The 3310-nt window shown below is 37.1% G+C and overlaps 1 protein-coding gene across 1 annotated transcript; it reads right to left on the reverse strand.

Annotated features, from left to right (window-relative positions):
- Nucleotides 1-1362: 1362 nt before the first annotated feature.
- Nucleotides 1363-2675, reverse strand: LOC112520346 (aquaporin TIP1-1-like). The gene is made up of 2 exons (XM_025128698.1): nucleotides 2234-2675; nucleotides 1363-1864 (listed from the first exon to the last, which is right to left on the reverse strand). Exons 1-2 carry the CDS (start codon nucleotides 2633-2635, stop codon nucleotides 1493-1495), a joined length of 774 nt encoding a protein of 257 aa, XP_024984466.1. The 5' UTR covers nucleotides 2636-2675; the 3' UTR covers nucleotides 1363-1492.
- Between the last annotated feature and the right edge of the window lie 635 nt (nucleotides 2676-3310).

Here is a 3310-nt window from a genome sequence, read left to right on the forward strand (position 1 = left end):
AATTTAATTGTTTTTATATTTATTTATAAATTTTTTATAATGTATTTAGATAAAGAATGGAATTTGATCCCATTCCAAATCCTACAAACCGAACACATCAAAAATTCCAAATTTTTTCAAATCCAAATCCCTCCAATTCCAAGTCTTTCCACGAAATCCAAATCCCTTAAAACCATTCCATCAAACCAAACGGGACCTTAGTTAGGTGTTTTTAATCCCTTTTTCTTTAATGTTGGATTTTAGAAAAGCATGTAGAGTTCAACCGCAATATATACAAAAACAAAAGTTTCAGCGAAACCCTAAAATCAGAAGTAAAAATTTGCACCCATAAAACTGCTACTTCTAATGAGAGAAAATAGGGACTTAAGATAGGAATCCAATTAAAGTACGTTATTTTTTCGTGTAATTTGTCATATTTTATATTAAAAAAAACTTAAAATTGTATCAGGATGGTAAATATATAGAATATTTTTATGACATAATGTATTTTAGAAACTCTAAAATAGAAAATCTAATGAAGTTAAATATAATTTTTTATGAAGATTTTAATTTTTAATTCTTTATTTAAAAAAAAATATAATAATGAAACCGTGTAATGTATGGGGCTGATTTTCATTTTGGGTTTATAACTGAGCCCATGAATTCCCATTGCCAATTGCCAAAACAGTTGTCATTTGGGTCGGAATTCTTTAAAACGGGTTGTCCAGTTTATTTTTTCATGGTGAAACTGAAATATGTTTAAATATACCTAATTAATTGATATATTTATAGAAACGATGAGAGTTTGTTTATTATGATTTAGATATATTTGAAAGATTATTAAAGTTCAGTTATTAAGATCCACGTTTTATATTAGAAAACAATCAAGATATTCATTGAATCAAATATTCATTAGACTAAATGAACGGTTGAATATGGGAATTTCTGTCTAAATATTAAAATAAATTGGAGAAAAAAACAGGTTTTCTGGTCTTTTGAAAATGATATAAATATTTTGAGACGGAAAGAAAAGGGTCGAGCCATCATTGAATGGGTAGTGGCAAGATGAGTCCAAATCCAGAAAACAAGCTCGAGCACATGTGCATCACTTTCAGCTTTGAAGCTCAGGGGTCCGGCCTAAGGGACCCATGTCGTGTTCTAACCTGAGGTCACTTTCGTAGGAAATATGGTCGGTGCGGACCGTATCTTCCAACCATTTTTATACAAATCACGACAAAAATTCTTATCATGTTGTTACACTAAGGAAACGTTTGGTTAGCAGAATGAAATTTGGTGGAATTGAAATCTATCAAAGAAATTTGACTTTGAAAGAATTGGAATGAAATTTAACCACGTGCTTGTTTGGTTGGATGGAATTCAATGGAATTCAAAATATTTCTACATTGTCAATATCTGAACCATTGAATCTCGAAAAGGAAATAACTAGATTCAAACAATACATACATTACATCGTGGACATCAGTTAAATAAAAATCCGACTATTTGATCGGAACTAAAACTCAGATCCAGCCAGTGGCTCATGAGAACGACCAATAAATATGAGCTCATAGATGAGCCCAGCAAAACCACCACCAATGATGGGTCCTGCCCAATAAACCCAGTGGTTGGTCCAGTCCCAGCTAACAACGGCCGGACCAAATGCCACTGCCGGGTTCATTGATGCACCCGTGAATGCACCACCGGCTAAAATGTTAGCACCAACGATGAAACCAATTGCAATGGGTGCTATTGTGCCAATGTCTCCCTTCTTTGGGTCCACCGCCGTGGCGTAAACGGTGTACACTAGCCCGAAAGTCATCACGATCTCGAACACAAACGCATTCCATACCGACACCTCTGCAGCCAACGCAAAACCGGCTGTTGTCTGTACCATCATTCATCAATAAAACCGCCGATTAACACAATCAAATTAAGGGGGTGTTTGGGATGGCTTATAAAAGCTGTTTTTTAACTTATTTCAGTCTGACATTGGTGATAAACTGTTTTATGGTGTTTGGATAAGGAAAAAAAAACTGCTTATACCGGTGCCAAACCGGTAATAAGCTGTTTTTGATAAGTTAATCTTTCATGACTTATGAAAAACTGTTTATTAACGGTTTACAATTTTAACCCTGTTTTATTTAACTCCGATTTCATACCACATAAGTTAATAATCACTTTTACAAAATTAGCATTTTATTTTCTTTTAAACAAATTAAATGAAATTCAGTAAGATTTAAATTGTGCTGCTTACCAAACCGCCGGTGGAGAACAGGAGGAGCAAGCAAGCTACCACCGACCCAAGAAGCTGGGCAATTATGTAGAAAATGCCACGGAGCAAAGTGATGTTACCGCCGACGAAAGCACCGAAAGTCACGGCGGGGTTGACATGGCCACCGGAGATATTAGCTGCGATTGACACAGCCACAAACAACCCAAAAGCATGGGCTAGAGCGGCCGCCACCAATCCAGCCGGAGTGTTTGCAGCACCATCGGTGAGCTTGGTGAACGCCATTCCGGAGCCTTGTCCGGCGAACACGAAGATGAGGGTGCTTATGAACTCTGCAACAAACGCCTTGATGGCGCCGGGATGTTGCACCTCATCTTGGTACCGGCCGACGGCGATGCGTTCGACGAAGTGTGGCCGCGTCGGCATTGTCGGAAATTGAAGAAAGTGGGTTGAAATGAGTCACGGCGGGAGTAGGCATGGGTGGCCGGTTGTTTATATCGGCGAGTGATGGCCTTCGGATTACAGGGTATAGCCGGTTGCCGGTTGTATTTTGGGGGATAATGATTACCTATTTTCTTAATATTTGCTTGAATGCCCCCAAAGTTTTGGTTTATCAACATTTAACTCCTTTGTAGTTCCTCCCCATAAAATATGAAGGATGATAACTACTTTTGGTCCAATTTTAATTTGCCCATATAATTACCATTTTTTGGGTTTTTGTTTTCTTGATTTAGGGGTTGTTTACTAAATATTTGCATGATAAATATGAATCGGGTAATTTTTCTTACCTGATGTACATGGCAAGGGCTGAAAATATTATCCGATAAGAGTGATAATAGGGATAGAGAGTTTTACCCGGTAAGTGATTGTGAGAACTCTTACATGGGTAAGCGTTTACCGGGTAGATTGTTGCATATGATACCGTTTTAATATGCTACAATCTTATCTGGTAAAATAGATTATAGTGTCGACTCCAACTAGTAAGCGCTTACCGGGTAAATTGTTACATATGATACCGTTTTAATATGCTACAATCTTATCTGGTAAAATAGATTATAGTGTTGACTCCAACCAATAAGCGCTTACCGGATAAATTGTTGC

Source organism: Cynara cardunculus (genome assembly GCF_001531365.2).
Source record: "Cynara cardunculus var. scolymus isolate 2C chromosome LG 10, CcrdV1, whole genome shotgun sequence".
NCBI classification, from domain to species: domain Eukaryota; kingdom Viridiplantae; phylum Streptophyta; class Magnoliopsida; order Asterales; family Asteraceae; genus Cynara; species Cynara cardunculus.

Excerpts from the sequence above, each read along its gene's own strand:
- LOC112520346 (XM_025128698.1), bottom strand. The coding sequence starts at position 2,635 with ATGCCGACGCGGCCACACTTCGTCGAACGCATCGCCGTCGGCCGGTAC. Across the intron at positions 1,865-2,233 it reads TGTTCTCCACCGGCGGTTTG|ACAACAGCCGGTTTTGCGTT; the intron begins GTAAGCAGCACA and ends ATGATGGTACAG.